The following is a 17,177-nucleotide window of genomic DNA, read 5'->3' on the forward strand; positions in this document are numbered from 1 at the left end:
ACATAATGTCAGGGGAAAGCCTTTACGTACCTTACAAATTTTTCACTTTTATTATGTTTATATTGAAATCGAGCAATTTAAAACGGCTGCAGATAGTGAGATCCAAGCCATGGATACCAAAACCTGAAGCGTGGATACTGAGCCCGATAAGTGGCAACTGGCACCAGCGATCAACAGTTCAGTGAGTCTGTGCCCCTGGCGAGCAAGAAGTTCTGATGTTCTGAATTAAAGTTCACCAAGTTGGAGAAGAAGCCACCAAGGTAGTTGATTAAGTCAACTGATGCCAGCCTACAATAATCCACCAAAATAAACTGAGATATAGTGCATTGCAAAACCGCCATCTTTCTACAATGCTACCGTTTGAAATTTTCACTCCCGCCCAGCTGGACCCGGCTTGGCCGTGATTGGCTGGGTACTGATGATGTCAGGACTCCCTGCAGAAACGGCAGCATCTGCCAGCCAATCGAAGAGTGTCCCCTGCTCTTAATGCACTTTCTTGTTCTCCAATGGCTGATGGGGCCGGGCGGTCCAGAAGACAAAGGTCCTGAAATGGGTTATGATGTCCTGAACTGTAGTTTTCTAGAGAAAATATTACCTCACAGACAGGCTGGAAGGGCTTTATTTCTCAAAGCATACAGTACGGTTACAAGCAAAGTTCCATCTGACAGTTGGTTTCCTCTCACCTCATATCCCTCACTTTGGCCCTCCCCTTCACATCCCTATTTCCATGGAAACCTTCTCCCTTGCTTCAAGTGAGCTACAGGCCAAGGAATGGCCTACTTTCATGGTTCCCCACAACACCAGGAAAGGAGATCATGACCCTTCCTTCCTTCCGTGGAAATCTCCCTTGCTTCAAGTGAGCTACAGGGCCATGCTAATCTTCTCTGTATCGTTCCAATTTTAGTATATGTGCTGCCGGGGGTAAAAAAAGTGAGCTACAGGCCAAGGCATGGTCTACTTTTGTGGTTCCCCACAACACCATGAAAGGAGGTCATGACCCTTCCTTCCTTCCTTCCTTCCTTCCTTCCTTCCTTCCTTCCTTCCTGTCCTAGATAAATTACCTCACAGACAGACTGGAAGGGCTTTTTTTCTCAAAACATACAGTATGGTTACAAGCAAAGTTCCATCTGACAGTTGGTTTCCTTCTCACCTCTCACTTTGGCCCTCCCCCTCACAGCCCCATTTCCATGGAAACCACCTCCCTTGCTTCAAGTGAGCTACAGGCCAAGGCATGGCCTACTTTCATGGTTCCCCACAACACCAGGAAAGGAGATCATGACCCTTCCTTCCTTCCTTCCTGTCCTAGATAAATTACCTCACAGACAGGCTGGAAGGGCTTTATTTCTCAAAACATACAGTATGGTTACAAGCAAAATTCCATCTGACAGTTGGTTTTCCTCTCACCTCATATCCCTCACTTTGGCCCTCCCCCTCACAGCCCCATTTCCATGGAAATCTCCCTTGCTTCAAGTGAGCTACAGGGCCATGCTAATCTTCTCTGTATTGTTCCAATTTTAGTATATGTGCTGCCGGGAAAAAAAAGTGAGCTACAGGCCAAGGCATGGTCTACTTTCATGGTTCCCCACAACACCAAGAAAGGGGGTCATGACCCTTCCTTCCTTCCTGTCCTAGATAAATTACCTCACAGACAGACTGGAAGGGCTTTATTTCTCAAAACATACAGTATGGTTACAAGAAAAGTTCCATCTGACAGTTGGTTTCCCTCTCACCTCTCACTTTGGCCCTCCCCTTCACAGCCCCATTTCCACGGAAACCCTCTCCGCTGCTTCATGTGAGCTACAGGCCAAGACGTGGCCTACTTTCATGGTTCCTCACAACATCAGGAGGTCATGACAGGTCCCACCGAGGGACAAACAAAGGGGCCATCAGGGCTGAAGTAGGAGCCCCTGGTGGCGCAGTGGGTTAAACCCCTGTGCTGGCAGGACTGAAGACCGACAGGTCACAGGTTCGAATCCGGGGAGAGCATGGATGAGCTCCCTCTATCAGCCCCAGCTCTTCATGCGGGGACATTAGAGAAGCCTCCCACAAGGATGATAAAATATCAAATCATCTGGGCGTTCCCTGAGCAACGTCCTTGCGGACGGCCAATTCTCTCACACCAGAAGCAACTTGCAGTTTCTCAAGTTTCTCCTGACACAACAAAAAAAAGGGGGGGGGGCGAAGTAGTATATGATTGAAATTATTGCTATCTGAATCCCCAGTCCATGGGTGCAACACCTCTTGTGTTGAATGTCCAAGGCAGAAATATTGTCCATCCTGATAGGATTAAGTGGCAAGTTTCTGGGAAAAGGGAAACGTCATTGTTGGAGAATGGGGCATGTCCTTCTCATCTTTGGGAACTGCCATGCCAGGTGATGAGTGTGTCATTGTATGTTCTTGAACACTTGGATCCTGAAGGCTTCATTCCATTCAGGGAGCTGTGAGGCCATTCTCCTGAACTCCAGGGCATACTCCTGAATGAAGCGAGAGCCGCCTTCTCCTTCCTCCTTCTTCTCCTTCCTCCTCCTCTTCCTCCTCCTCCTCCTCCTCTTCCTCTCCTTCTTTCTCCTCCTCCTCCTCCTCTACCTCTTCCTCCTCCACCTCTTCCTCCTCTTCTTCCTCCTCCTCTTCTTCCTCCTCCTCTTCCTCTTCCTCCTCCTCTTCCTCCTCCTCCTCTTCTTCTTCTTCTTCTTACTAACTTTATTTGTACCCCGCTAGCATCTCCCAAAGGACTCGATGCGGCTTACACAGGCCAAGGCCTCAATAAACACATAGCATAACAAAATACACAACTTAAAGCAAATCAAAGCAATTAAAGCAATATCAAACAAAACAATAAAAACAATACACCAAAACACAAGAAAACAGGGCCGGGCCAATGTAATGGGTACAGGTTAAAAGTGCTGATGTGACAGGTGGTATGTCGGATTTTAGGGTAAGTGCAGTGTGCTGGCAATCTTAAACTGTAAGAAAGTGCTTCTGGGACAGGTTGTTGTGGAGTTTTCCTATTCTGGAAAGGCACATCGGAACAGTTCTTCCTAAAGACTGCCAAGGTAGGGGCCTGTCTGATATCTTTGGGGAGGGAGTTCCAGAGTCGGAGGGCTACCACAGAAAAGGCGCTGTCTCACGTCCCCACCAGACGCGCCTGCGACGCAGGTGGAATCGTGAGCAGGGCCTCTCCGGATGAACGAAGAGAACGCGTGGGTTCATAAACGGAGATGCGGTCATGTAGGTAGGCAGGTCCCAAACCGTTCAGGGCTTTGTAGGTAAACACCTGCACCTTAAATTGGGCTCGGAAAATAAATGGCAGCCAATGGAGCTCCTTGAACAGGAGGGTTGACCTCTCTCTGTAGGGAGCACCAGTTAACATCCTGGCCGCCGCCCGTTGGACCAGTTGAAATTTCCGAGCCGTTTTCAAGGGCAGCCCCACGTAGAGCGCATTACAGTAGTCCAATCTAGAGGTGACCAAGGCATGGACCACCCGGGCCAGATCAGCCTTGCTTCAAGCTCACCAGTTTTGCCCTGGCCCTGTCTTTGTAGAAGCGGTCCTCGAAGCATGTCCTCAGGGCCAGAATGAAGGCATCCAAGAGTCTAGCACTACTGCCCATATACTAGCTACTACATCATAAATCACCCAAAAGGCCCTGTCGCTCCCCCCCCCCCCCACACACACACACATACCAGAGGCCCGCTCCCTCCAAATCAGGGCAATTGACTTTTATGGCCAGTCCAAATGTCCTTGCAGTATTCTGTCCTCCCTTTTGGCCAAAGGCCATGTGTTCTATGTCAGGGATATCAGTTGGATGGCATCAGTGAGATCATGACACCAGGTAAGCTGTACAAAGGACAGGTGGCTTGTACTCCAGATCCTGCTGTCCTCTGCACAGCTGGATTTTATGGGGTTGTAGAGCTGGACTAGCCCAAAGATGAAGGGTGATGTAGATAAAGCCCACAAAGACAGCAGGTTGGACTACCTGGTCAGGATATGTAGGCAAAAGGTCATCACAGGACTTGGTGGCCAAACTTCTTCAGAATTTTATAATAATACTACCTATTCCCTGCCACGCGTTGCTGTGGCCCACTCTGGTGGTCATGGGGGTTCTGTGTGGGAGGTTTGGCCCAATTCTATTGTTGGTGGGGTTCAGAATGCTCTGATTGTACAACTCCCTGCAACTACAACTCCCAAATGTCAAGGCTCTATTTCCCCCAAACTCCACCAGTGTTCACATTTGGGCATACTGAGTATTTGTGTAGTTTGGTCCAGATCCATCATTGCTTGAGTCCACCGTGCTCTCTGGATGTAGGTGAACTACAACTCCAAAACCAAAGGACACTGCCACCAAACCCTTCCAGTATTTTCTGTTGGTCGTGAGAGTCCTGTGTGCCAAGTTTGGTTCAATTCCATCGTTGGTGGGGTTCAGAATGCTCTTGTAGGTGAACTATAAATGCTCTTGTAGGTGAACTATAAATCCCAGCAACTACAACTCTGGAGCCCCCGGTGGCGCAGTGGGTTAAAGCACTTAGCTGCTGAGCTTGTTGATCGAAAGGTCGCAGGTTCGATTCCGGGGAGTGGTGTGAGCTTCCGCTGTCAGCCCTAGCTTCTGCCAACCTAGCAGTTCGAAAACATGCGAATGTGAGTAGATCAATAGGTACTGCTCCGACAGGAAGGTAAGGGCACTCCATGCAGTCATGCCGGCCACATGACCTTGGAGGTGTCTACGGACAATGGCGGCTCTTCGGCTTAGAAATGGAGATGAGCACCACACCCCAGAGTCAGACATGACTGGACTTAATGTCAGGGGACACCTTTACCTTTACCTTCAACTCTCAAATGACAAAATCATTTTTTTTGAGTGAAGGACAGGCTGTTAGGTGTCTTGTGTCCAAATTTGGTATCAATTCCACCAGTGGTTTTTGAGTTCTGTTGATCCCACAAACGAACATTACATTTTTATTTATATAGATTTAAAATATGAGAGATTAGACAAAAACACACAAAAGGCCTGCAGATAGAGGGAACCCAATGACCTAGGCAGAGGACAACCTACAGGATGGGAAAACGTACACAAATTACCCATGGAATCCCAATGGTTTTTGATATCCACGAAGGTTAGTTTCAACACAGCTCCAGGGATTCCTAGAGGACACTGATTATCTAGGCCAGCCACAGTCTGGGTTTAGGCCTGTTCACAGTACCGAGATGGCTTTGGTCGCCTTGGTGGATGACCTCCACAGGGAGCTGGACAGGGGGAGTGTGACCCTGTTGGTTCTCTTGGACATCTCAGTGGCTTTCGATACCATCAACCATGGTATCCTTCTGGGACGGTTCTCCGGGATGGGCCTTGGGGGCACAGCTTTGCTGTGGCTCTGGTCCTTCCTGGAGGGTCGTTCCCAGATGATGAAGCTGGGGGACACTTGCTCGGACCCCTGGCCTTTGAATCACCCTCTGGGTTCGTCCATTTAACCAATTACAGATCCACCTCACCATAGTTTTGCCTAGCCCACATTGGACTAGTTTCCTTGCCAGAAGGTCATGGGGGACCTTGTCGAAGGCCTTACTGAAATCCAGGTACGCTACATCCACGGCATTCCCCGCATCTACCCAGCTTGTAGCTCTATCGAAAAAAGAGATCAGATTAGTCTGGCATGACTTGTTTTTGATAAATCCATGTTGACCATTAACGATGACCGCATTTGTTTCTAAGTGTTTGCAGACCACTTCCTTAATGATCTTTTCCAGAATCTTGCCCGGTATCGACGTGAGGCTGACCGGACATTGGTAATTGTTTGGGTCATCCTTTTTTCCCTTCTTGATGATTGGGACTACATTGGCCCTCCTCCAATCTGCTGGAACTTCTCCCGTTCTCCAAGAACTCGCAAAGATGATTGCCAATGGTTCGGAAATGACTTCCGAAATGACTCTTGGGTGTAGTTGATCTGGCCCTGGGGACTTGAACTCATTTAGAGCGGCCAGGAAACAATACACAAAGAAAGGAAACAATACACATAATTATATTATTTGAAGCTATTAAGAATGTTCAGCTGTAAGAACAGTATGAAACCCCTCATTTCCGGCTCCAAACCTTAACATTACGTGATTTCTGGTGCGGAACCAAAAAGCCTCGCTCGCCTTTGTCGAGGGAAGTATTTAAAAACGGAACTGTGCGGCACTTAACAACGCGTTGATGTTTCAAAGGGGAAGATAAATAACGCAACACCCCCCGTGTTGCGTTCAATTGTCTTTATTAGAGCTTATGCTCCCCATTTCCGGTAAAACCGGAAGTATAGGCCTCATTCAACATGGCGGAATCCCTCCGTTGACGCTCTAGCCCTTTTCTCGTTGGTGAAGCCGATAGAATCAATAAGTAAATATATTTAAGAGAGATTTTACCTCAGCGAAGTCTAATCTTTTTCTTTCTCGGCCCTGATTGGCTGCGAGGCAAAGAAAAAGGCGGGGCGACGTCTCGAATTACGGCTCGCGATTGGTTTCCCTCGGAAAGAGGCGTGGCTGTATAGTCTGACGTCACGCTTCAGGACCTGCCCTTCGCGGAAGTGCCTGTCCTTGCCGGCCCACGCATGCGCACTGCCTTTTCCTCTCAGTTCGCCTCCGGAGATGGTGCTCGTCAAGGAATTGTGAGATTTCAGCCTATTCCATTGATTATTATTGTTATTTTTATTATTAAATCTGTTAATTAATAGTGTTACCGATTCAATTGTCTTAATATATATATATATATGTATCCAAATTATATATACATATAATATATATTGAATTTACATATAATATAATATAATATTATATATATTATATTATATATATTATATTATATATACATATAATATATATTGAATTTACATATAATATATATTATATTATATATTATATTATATATACATATAATATATATTGAATTTATTATTATTACTTATCATATATACATATAATATATATTGAATTTATTATTATTACTTATCTTTTAATATACATATAATTTTAATATATATATATAATATATATGTATATTGTAATATATAATAAAGTTTAAATATATAATACAATATATAAATATATATGAATACCTAATATATAAATGTAGATGCATATAATATATATATACATATGATTTATTATATATTGTTATAGATAGTAGATAGGTTTATATATTAAATATAATGTATGAATTATATTGCAAGTATTATTTTAATATTATTATTATTACTACTAGCCTTTTAACACATTTGAGATATATGCATATTATTTTAGTATTATTTTAATAGTATAGTCTTATTTTAATATTACTATTATTACTACTAGTCTTTTAACACATTTGAGATATATACATATTATTTTAGTATTATTTTAATAGGATAGTATTATTTTAATATTAGTATTATTTTAATATTATTATTATTACTACTTGTTTTTAACACATTTGAGATATATGCATATTATTTTAATATTATTTTAATAGTATAGTATTATTTTATTATTAGTATTATTTTAATATTATTATTATTACTACTAGTCTTTTAACACATTTGAGATATATGCATATTATTTTAATATTATTTTAATAGTATAGTATTATTTTTTTATTAGTATTATTTTAATATTATTATTATTACTACTAGTCTTTTAACACATTTGTGAGATATATATATATATATATATATATATATATATATATATTATTTTAGTATTATTTTAATAGTATAGTATTATCTTAATATTAGTATTATTTTAATATTTTTATTATTACTACTAGTCTTTTAACACATTTGAAATATATACATACATTAATTATATTGTAAGAATAAACAGTAATATCGAGTTTTACTATAATATATAAATAATTGTAATAGTTATTATATTTTATATTATTATATATTATTATATATTTATTCTTTCTTGTAATATACTATTAATAGTATCCCCTTATTCTGAGTATTTCAATATATTATTATTAATGTAAATATATCTATTAAAAAACTAGTAATAATAATAAATTAAAAGATTAATAATAATAAATTCAGAGAATAATAATACATTAAATTATTATTTGAATTTATTATTATTACTTATCTTTTAATTTATTATTATTACTAGTCTTTTAATAGATATATTTCAGTGGATATAAATATAAAAATTTATATATATTAATCATGACCATTGAAATGCATATATTAAAAGACTATATATGTGTGTGTGTGTATTATAATTGTCTATTATTATTTTACTATATCCATTATTATTATTATTATTATTATTATTATTGTTATCATCAATTATTGTTACTATTAATTTCCATTATTATCCATTATCAGGAGAGCAATGTCCAGTCTCGATAAAATAGTAAAGAGTAGAGACATCAGACTGGCAACAAAGATCCGCCTAGTCAAAGCCATGGTATTCCCTGTAGTAACCTACGGATGTGAGAGCTGGACCTTAGGGAAGGCTGAGCGAAGGAAGATCGATGCTTTTGAGCTGTGGTGCTGGAGGAAAGTGCTGAGAGTGCCTTGGACTGCGAGAAGATCCAACCAGTCCATCCTCCAGGAAATAAAGCCCGGCTGCTCACTGGAGGGAAGGATACTAGAGACAAAGTTGAAGTACTTTGGCCACATCATGAGGAGACAGGAAAGCCTAGAGAAGACAATTATGCTGGGGAAAGTGGAAGGTAAAAGGAAGAGGGGCCGACCAAGAGCAAGATGAATGGATGGGATCCTTGAAGTGACTGGACTGACCTTGAAGGAGCTGGGGGTGGTGACGGCCGACAGGGAGCTCTGGCGTGGGCTGGTCCATGAGGTCACAAAGAGTCGGAGGCGACTGAACGAATGAACAACAACATCATTCCATTATGATTATTATTATCCATTATTAACCATTATTATTATTATTATACATTATTATTATCATTCCTTATTAATTGTATTTATTTTGTTTCTTTTAGTCGTGTGGTGCTGCCTTGCTCTGTCCAAGAGGTATGTTCTCTTTTAATCAATATCATTAATCATTAAATTAATAATATTCAATTAATAATACTTAGTTATTCAATGGCATATATATATATATATATATATATGTATGTATGTATCAGGTATTATATTTATAATAATAATAATAATTTATTTTAAAACATTGCATATTATTTTTAAATACAAAAAATATAAATCCATAAATAAAAATATAGATATCAAATGCAATGCAATATATTATTATAAATTATAAAGAAATACAAATGTATATATAATATGAATAATGTACAGTGTGTTGTTTTAAAATAGGAAAAATATAGTATAATATAATAGTACAATAATATAAGAATATATAATTATTTTATTATATTATTATAATATAATTATTGTATTATATATTGTGAAAATTATATAAGAATAATATATAATAGTAATAAAATAAAATAATAATATAATAACATACAATAACAATATAGTAATAATATATAATAATAAAAATAATATTATGATGTAACAGTAATAATAGCAATGATATAATAACAATATAATATCATATGATACTATATAACATAATTACATTATATTAATATATAACAATAATGTATAACAGCTTCCTTGCACAGTCTGCATTTTGGGTCATCAGCTGATTTTTCAGTCCTTGCCCTAATTGCATTTGTTCTGATGACTTGCTCCTGGGCTGCAAGAATTAATAAAAATATAATGTAATATAATAATAATAATATGTAATACAATAATATCTTGATACAATAATATATGTATAATGTTATAGAAGAAATAGAAGAATGTGATCCTGGTCTGAACGATTTGTTTACTTGTTTATGTTTGCAGTACCAGGTGGGTCAACTGTACTCGGTGGCGGAGGCCAGCAAGAACGAGACGGGCGGCGGGGAAGGCATACAGGTCTTGACTAACGAGCCCTTCGAGAACGAGGGAGAAAAGGGGCAATACACACACAAGATCTACCACCTCAAGAGGTGTGCCATTATTTAATTTTTATTTTGATTATATTATTATTACATTTAGATGACATATTTTCATTATTATTGTACTGACACAAAAACACAGTATGTCACAGGAAATGAGATCTATATGCTGGATTTCGTATCACAAAATCACAAGTCGAACACTTCCCAAGCGTCTAGGACTGTGTGATGTATTTTCGAATGATGTGCGCAGATCCTTTTACAGTTGACAGATCGTCAGTTTGTCAATGTTTACTGTTTCCAAATGTTGGCTGAGATCTTTTGGCACAGCACCCAAAACCAGTATTGCTTTATGCCAGAGCCTTTGCAGTTCAATTTTTTTGTATATTTCTATTGTGGGAATTTTGCATACATAAAAAGTTGTGGAATGATTGGGTTGTGATAGAAAGTAGGAAGAAAGAATAAGAGGGCCCAAGGGAGAAGGCTTCTCTGCAAAAGGGAAAGAAATAGAAAAACGAGGAAGAAAGGGGGGGGGGGCTGGGGGGCGACTCTCACACTTTCACATACTCACACACATTCATTCAACACTTTCATAGGGCGGTTTCTATCTCTCTTAGGGTGCACTTCCAAGTTGTCCAGGGTTCTTCCTGATTATTCCTTTTTTTGAGACTATTGTCTTTCCTTCTTATAGAATAAGAGGCTTCCGACTGTTCTGTATTTTTATTATTTATTATTATTAACTGTATTTGTACCCCGCTAGCATCTCCCGAAGGACTCGATGCGGCTTACAAAGGCCAAGGCCTCAAAACATAGTATAACAATACACAACCTAAAGCAAATCAAAAACAGTTAAAGCAATATTAAAACAACAAGCAATAAAACAATACACCAAGACACAATAAAATTGGGCCAGGCCAGAGTAATGGGTACAGATTAAAAGTGCTGATGTGACAGGTGATATGTAGGATTATGGGGTAAGTGCAGTGTGCAGTGTGCAGTAGTCGTAATTCTAATAAAGTGCTTCTGGGACTTGTTGTTGGAGTTTTCCTATTCTGGAAAGACACATCGGAACAGCCAGGTCTTCAAGTTCTTTCTAAAGACTGCCAACGTAGGGGCCTGTCTAAGATCTTTGGGGAGGGTGTTCCAGAGTCGGGGGGCCACCACAGAAAAGGCCCTGTCTCGCGTCCCCACCAGACGCGACTGCGACGTAGGCGGAGTCGCGGGCAGGGCCTCTCCGGATGAACGAAGTGAGCGCATGGGTTCGTAGACAGAGATGTGGTCACGCAGGTAGGATGGTTAAAAACCGTTTAGGGCTTTGTAGGTAAGCACCTGCACCTTAAATTGGGCTCGGAAAATAAACGGCAGCCAGTGGAGCTCCTTGACCTCTCTCTGTAAGGAGCACCAGTTAACATCCTGGTCAGTTGAAATTTCCGACCCGTTTTCAAGGGCAGCCCCACGTAGAGCGCATTACAGTAGTCCAGTCTAGAGGTGACCAAGGCATGGACCACCCCGGCCAGATCAGCCTTTGCGAGGTACGGTCGCAGTTGGCGCACGAGTCTCAGTTGTGCAAAAGCCCTTTTAGCACTTCCTTGTAAAAAATTTTTGTTTGTTGGATTCTTTTTAGCTTGCCTTTCCTTGGTTTCTAATTCTTTTTCTAGTTTGTCTAGCTCTATTTTTTCTCTTTTTGCTCTCTTGCATTTTGTTCAATGAAGTGGCCTTGCATATAAGCTTTGCATGTATCCCATATTATCTCTATACAATACAATACAATACAATAAGCCTTTATTGGCATAACATGGCAGAGAGTATAAAAAATCGTACACATAATAAAAAAGGGCTTCTCGTTTGCTACACATTCAGTTTGCAGACTTCATTCAGGAATCTTGCCACTGAAAGGCAGCAGCTAAAGTCCTGGCAATTTAAAAGCAAAATCACTTTGTCAGAATCGCTGCGGTTCTTCAGTGAGTCTAAAACTTGTGTTAGCAGACTGGATCTTAGCTCCTGGTAGAGTGGACAGTGCAGGAGAATATGCGGTATGGAGTCTAGCTGACCTGTGCTGCAGAGGCAGACCCTCTTGTCGCTCGGGAGGCCATTGAGTCTTCCTCTATGGAGCGGCGATGGCATGATGTTAAATCTAGCCAGCATGTAGGCTCTTCTGTAAGAGGGGTTGGTGAGCTCTGTGATGTAAAAGGCTGGATTTCCCTGTGTGTATGGAATTGCCAAGTTAATAGGTGAGCAGGATTTGTTTGCCAAGCTCAACAATTGGTTGTGGTCCCTATCTAGCAGCCTCCTTTTGATGAGGGTAAAAATCTCGGGAAAAGATAGTAGGGTCAGGAAATCGCTGTCGTAGCCCAATTCCCCGATCTTTGCCAGGACAGTTGAGCACCATTTGGAGTGGTGGAGTTCGCTCAAGGTGAGTTGAGTCAGAGAGTCTCTGGGACTTTGATAGTGTATAGATAGCCAAAATTTAATGACGATTAGCCAGATAGTAGCCTCAATAGAATATTGCCCAGATTCAAGACAAAGAACTGCATACGGGACACAGTTGGGGGCACCATATAGTTTGTGGAGGAATTTCGAATGAAAAGATCTGATGGCGCTGTTATTGGGGGTTAACCAGATGGGTGCTCCATAGAGAAGTTGTGACATCGCCTTTGCTTTGAAGACTTGCAGAGCTAGGGGGATATATTGATTACCCCTGGAGTGGAAGAACCTCCTGGTCGCACAGCCACTCGATTTGGCCCGGGCCAGTGTATATTTTAAGTGGGTGGACCATGACAAGTTGTTGCTAAACCAGAGACCTAGGTATTTGAAATGTTTTACTTGCTCAATATAGTGGCCCTTTATCTTCCAGACTTGTCTTTTGTTGCTTTTCCCAAATGCCAAGATTTTGGTTTTGTCGTAGTTCACCTGCAGTTCGTTCGCCTCGCAAAAGTCAACAAATTTATGCAGGAGTCTTTTTAAGCCCACATGAGAGAGGGATAATAGGGCTGCGTCATCCGCAAATAGCAAGAGGGGGACATGCTTTGGGCCAATCTTGGGGCTATGCCCGTCAACTTGAGCCAGGGCAGTAGGGAGATCGTGCAAAAAGATGTTGAAGAGGAGTGGGGCTAGTACACACCCTTGTTTGACTCCCTTTTGGACCAGGATCGGGTTTGACAGGCGTCCCCTGTGGTCTTTCACCTGGCAGAGGTTTTGGTTGTGCAATTTCTTAATCAAGAAGAGGAGTCTTGGGTCTATGTTGAGGGCTGCTAGTTTTTCCCACAACTTTTCTCTGTTCACAGAGTCAAATGCCCCCTTCAGGTCCAAGAAGGCCACGTTTAGCTTATTAGGGCAATTTTTTGAGTATTTGTTGGCTAGGTGGGCCAAGATGTGAGTCTGGTCTAATGTTGATTTCCCCTTAGCGAATCCTGCTTGTTCTGGGCCAATTATGTTGTTTTGGTTGACCCATGATTCTAGCTTAGTTTTCAGGAGCTTGGCATACATCTTCCCTATTATGGAGAGCAGGCTAATGGGCCGATAGTTCGTTGGATCGTTTTGGTCTCCTTTTTTGAATATTGGGACCATTATAGAGGAGGTCCATGCGTTTGGCAAACGCATATTATCTCTATAGTGGTGTCTTTTTCTGTATTGAGTGTGAAGAATTCTTTTAATAGGTTTATATTTGTTCTCTGTTCTTCCTCGCCTCTAATGAGATAATCTTTTAATTTCCAATTATATATTCTTTCTGTTCTCTCTTGGTAATTTATTATTCTCTCCATTGGAGTGTGGTCCAATTTCAGGATGGGGAGAATCTTTGATTTAGTCACCTTGGTTGTTATTGTTTTGGTTCCCCAGATCATATCTAGGCGCGACCAGGTTAAATGACGATTCGAAAAGAAAGTAAAGTCAATTTTGTTTTTATGTTGGAATCTCCAGATGTCTAGAAGGTCTAATTCTTCTTGTAATTGGGTGAATATTTTTGGCAGTTCCCCTGCTGTATCTGGTGACCTCTTAGCCCCATGCTTGGATTTATCCATATTTTTGTTTAGTACCCCGTTGAAGTCTCCCATGATCAATAATTCATCATACTGTTATCCTAAAATAAACCCTTTTAGCTTCTGGAAAAATTTACCCTTCCCCCCATTCGGAGCATATATATTACAGATTAAGATTTTAATACTTTAATAATTAAGATTTTGAGGTCCTGATAATGGCTGAGTTTATCCTCTTCTTTTTCCTCAATGCGACTGCCATCCAGTATGGCGACATCGATAATCCAAACTTTTTTCTTTTCCACAATCGTGATGTCTGGTGTATTGTGTTACAAAGATTTGTCAGTCTGGATTCGAAAGTCCCACAGTATTTTTGTGTGTTTATTTTCCACTACCTTTGCATCCCTTTACAAGTTCTTTTCTACTGGCAGGTGGTACTTGTGACATAAGTTCCAATGAATCATCTGGGTCCCAGAGTTGTGCCTCTGTTTGTAGTCTGTCTGTGCGATTTTCTTGCAACAGCTGAGGATATGATCCATGGTTTCATCAGCTTCCTTGCACAGTCTGCATTTTGGGTCATCAGCTGATTTTTCAATCCTGGCCTTCATTGCATTTGTTCTGATGGCTTGCTCCTGGGCTGCAAGAATCAGGCCTTCTGTCTCCTTCTTCAGGGTTCCATTAATGAGTCAGTGCTTTCTCGATGGTGGCCCCTCGACTCTGGAACTCTCTCCCTAAGGACATCAGGCAGGCCCCGTCGCTAGCAATCTTTAGGAGAAGCTTGAAAACGTGGTTGTTCCAGTGTGCCTTTCCAGAATAAGGAAACTCCTAGCATTATGTCCCAACGCACTTTATCAGAGATCCAGGATATCTGCATGCCCACCCCCCTCCAAACACCCCACCTTGTCGTGGCCAGCACTTTTAATTTTAATTATTACATTTGGCCCGGCCATTGTTTTTAATTGCGTCATTGGGTGTTGTTAATGTTATTGCTTTGTTTTTTGAGTTATTGTGTTGTTGTTGTTGCTGCTGTTTTTATTGTTGTATTTGGGCTCGGCCTCTTGTAAGCCGCACCGAGTCCTTCGGGAGATGGTAGCGGGGTACAAATAAAGGTTTATTATTATTATTATTATTATTATTATTATTATTATTATAACCAGGACTTCTCCTTGTCAACTTTTCCTTCAATTTATTATTATATTATTTTTCATGGCCACCAATTGCAACTGTGGGGCTGTCCCAATTAGTTTCTGGCCCTACCTACAGAGCTGGGCACATGGTAGACTTGGTTTTCTAACGGGGGATGGGAGAAAGGTGGCGGTGTGGAGGAGCTCACCATTGCTCTGTTGCTGTAGACCGACCATCACCTGATCAGGTTTAGACTTACTGCACTCCCTGTGCTGGGGTGGAGGACCAATTAGAATAGTCTGCCCCAGGAGATTTATGGATCCGGACAGAGTCCTGTTGGCTCTTGGGGAATTTCCCACTACCTTGATAGGTGATCCTGTTGATGCTCTGGTCATGGGGAGGTGACTAGGGCAATCGACACAATTGCTCCGGAACATCCTCTCTCACACAACAGAGCTAAACCAGCTTCTGGGTTCAACGAGGAACTGGCAGTGATGAAGCGAATGAAGAGGGAACTAGACGGCATGTGGCATTCATCTCCCAGTGAATCAGACCGAACGGAGTTATGTGCCTACCTAGAGGCATATTCTGCGGCAGTGAAGGCCACAGGCAAATCTCTCATTGCAGCCAACATTGTGTCCGCCAAGAACCGTCCAGCTGAGTTGTCAGAGGATTGTTAAATCCTGGGTCGCAAGAAAGGATCCCTGATCATTTGGCAGCTTGCTGTGAAGAATTTGCCTGGTCAATCCTCCTCAAACCAGGCCTGTATGCACAGCTGGCCATGTTGGGTCTCTGTGCCAAGTCTGATCCAGATCCGATGTTGGCTGGGTTCAGTGCTCTTTGGATGCAGGTGAACTACAACTCCCAAAATCAAGATCAATTCCCCCCAAACCTCTTGTTCCTGTATGCTGTGTGCCATAGGAAAGGGTAGGGAATGGTTAAGGGAGAGGCGCGGTCATGCAAATTCCACAGCAATGGAGAGAAAGAAATGAACTCCGGGATGTCCATTCTGGAGGAAAAACAGAACATCTAAGATACTTTTACTTGGGTGGCGGGCAGTATGGTGTTTGGGGAAGACATTGGCAAGGGTTGGGAGACGTGTTCATGGTGCCTGCTGTAACCTGCAATGTCCTTGGAGGGAGGATTTAGGGTTAGGGTTAGGCGATCCCTCATTGTCCAAGTAGGATAATCCTCTAGGGTGGGTCCGTAAGTGATTATGGAGCCCTATTCTTGATCTGCATCTTCTCCCACAATGAGGGCATCGGTTGGCTTTGAGCCCATCTTTGAATCTCTTTTCCTGCCCACCAACATTCCGTTTTCCATTCTTGAGTTCGGAGTAGAGCAACTGCTTTGGGAGACAGTGGTCGGGCATCCGGACAATGTGGTCAGTCCAGCAGAGTTGATGGCGGAGGACCATCGCTTCAATGCCGGTGGTCTTTGCTTCTTCCAGCACGCTGACATTTGTCCGCTTGTCTTCCCGAGAGATTTGCAAGATTTTCTGGAGGCAGCGCTGATGGAGTTGCATGTGACGTCTGTACACAGTCCACGTTTCATAGGCATATAGCAGGGGTAGGAGGACAATAGCTTTATAAACAAGTACCTCGGTATCCCTATGGATGTCCCTGTCCTCAAGTACTCTCTGCTTCATTCGGAATAATGCTGCACTCGCAGAGCTCAGGCGGTGTTGTATTTCGGTGTCGATGTTGACTTTGGTGAAGAGGTGGCTGCCAAGGTAGCGGAAATGGTCAACCTTTTTCTAATTTTACAGCATTAAGCTGTATCTCTGGCATTGGGGAGGTGATGGCTGGTGACTGCTGGAAGAGCACTTTGGTTTTCAATGACAGGCCAAGCTTCTCGTATGCTTCTGCGAAGATGTTTAGAGTAGCTTGTAGGTCTTCTTGCCATCATGTCATCATGGAGAAGTTGCAGGATGTTCACAAATTTGTCAGGGCACCCGATTTTTTGGAGGATGGTCCAGAGAGTGCTGCGATTACCTGTGTCAAATGCCTTTTCAAGGTCAATGAATGCCATGTACACAGCTCCAAGAATGCATTTTTCTTGGAGCGGTCATGCAGTGAAGATCATGTCCACAGTTCCTCTGGAGGGGCAGAAGCCATTCTGGGAGGGTGTCTTCTGAGAGGGGTAGAAGGTGGTTTGCAAG

General features: G+C 41.9%; 1 protein-coding gene across 1 annotated transcript in view; it reads left to right on the top strand.

Annotated features, from left to right (window-relative positions):
* The first annotated feature begins 6,529 nt into the window (after positions 1-6,529).
* PITPNB (phosphatidylinositol transfer protein beta) overlaps positions 6,530-17,177 on the top strand; it is a 30,460-nt gene continuing 19,812 nt past the window's right edge. The window contains exons 1-3 of the mRNA XM_067473585.1: positions 6,530-6,633; positions 8,949-8,979; positions 9,823-9,968. Of these exons, the coding sequence (XP_067329686.1) occupies positions 6,614-6,633; positions 8,949-8,979; positions 9,823-9,968 (197 nt within the window). The 5' untranslated portion in view covers positions 6,530-6,613. The remainder of the gene's footprint in view (positions 6,634-8,948; positions 8,980-9,822; positions 9,969-17,177) is intronic.

The sequence above is a fragment of the Anolis sagrei genome, chromosome X (assembly GCF_037176765.1).
Source record: "Anolis sagrei isolate rAnoSag1 chromosome X, rAnoSag1.mat, whole genome shotgun sequence".
NCBI classification, from domain to species: Eukaryota; Metazoa; Chordata; class Lepidosauria; order Squamata; family Dactyloidae; genus Anolis; species Anolis sagrei.